The 1,350-nt window shown below is 38.1% G+C and overlaps 1 protein-coding gene across 1 annotated transcript in view; it reads right to left on the reverse strand.

Annotated features, from left to right (window-relative positions):
• Positions 1-542, reverse strand: part of WNT3 (Wnt family member 3) — a 34,984-nt gene extending 34,442 nt beyond the window's left edge. Inside the window, exon 1 of the mRNA XM_053694301.1 lies at positions 466-542. Coding sequence (XP_053550276.1) covers positions 466-542 — 77 coding nt within the window. The remainder of the gene's footprint in view (positions 1-465) is intronic.
• Between the last annotated feature and the right edge of the window lie 808 nt (positions 543-1,350).

Raw genomic sequence — 1,350 nt, forward strand, 5'->3', positions numbered from 1 at the left:
TTCTTTCTAAAACTGATGAGATTTTCACAAAAAGACAACTCATAAACCCTGAACTAAAGCTTTCTAGCATTTGATTAATTTCATGTAATCTCCACAGCTTATTTAGAGAAAAAAAAATTCTTGCCCCACAAGAGGGAAATTAAGTATTAACTTACAAGACAGTTCGGCTTCAAAGCATAGCCACTGAAGGAATATGTGGTTGAGAATACTCTATTCTATTAACACTAATAGTAATAATATTAGTAGTATTATAAAGCCTGAATATAAAGCAGTCTGAGGATGAAAGAAGGTATTGCATTTTATCAGCAGTGAGAAGAGCAGAATGGAGAGGTAGGGAGGGGGGAAGGCAGCACATTATGACTTTCTGTGTAGAAGAAGATTATCAAGTGATGCTTGATTTCATTTTTTGTATTATTTTCTGGAAGTATGGAGTAAGGCAATAAAAAGATGTATGATGTCTCTTACCACCAAATTGGGTACCCAGCCAGAATAGGGGCTGCTGAGCTGAACCAAATGAACTGCAGGAGCTGGAGTTTGTCCATGGGGGTCTCTGGTGAGAGCGGGGGAAAAAGGAAACTTTTTTGTTGAAAAGAGGAGCATCCCATAAAAAGCTCTCTGTCTCAGGCTTATGGGGAGTGTGGTGATGAGGTATTATATATCCAACTTATCTGATGATGGAGAGGTAAGAGAAGCAGGCATAGCAACATCTAGCCAATCCAAAAGCGACTGATAAGGTTTGAGAATGCTCCCTAAATGAGGCTGTCAATCAAACAGCTCCACTCCTACAAACTTCTGTCTCTCCACCCTCACCTCTACCTCTGAGCTACTCCCATCTATTGTTTCTCATTCCACCAACCTCCCTTTATCATCGCTTACCTCTCCCTCCAAACTCCTCTCATTCTTGCATTCCCTAAAACTCTTTAATTCAGGCTCCATTTATCCTCTTTCTCTTCTAGTACTGATCATTCACTCTCATTCCCCTAATTCCCATCTTGTATTGTTTCTCATAAGTTCTTCAGTCAACCTTTCTACAATTTCATCTTATACATCTTTTCTCCAGCATTGTCTCACTACTTCCTCAAACTTCCACTTATTATTCCTCTCTGTGTCTTCTAATGGTGTATTATCCTCACACTTCTTTTTTAAAAATGTTCCCACTGCCTTTCACTTTTCTTGAGTCTCTACTTTGATAATTTAAAGGGATGCTGTACAGTAAAATGGTTTCCCTTTAATGTCTTTCACATAACTTGTTATACTTACTGCTGAGTAGAAAATGAATGTGAAATTGTTGCTTCAACTTTATTTACTTCATACACTCCAACATGTAAAATGTATCATTGGGAACACATG

Source organism: Bombina bombina, chromosome 1 (genome assembly GCF_027579735.1).
Source record: "Bombina bombina isolate aBomBom1 chromosome 1, aBomBom1.pri, whole genome shotgun sequence".
In the NCBI taxonomy this organism is placed as follows: Eukaryota; Metazoa; Chordata; class Amphibia; order Anura; family Bombinatoridae; genus Bombina; species Bombina bombina.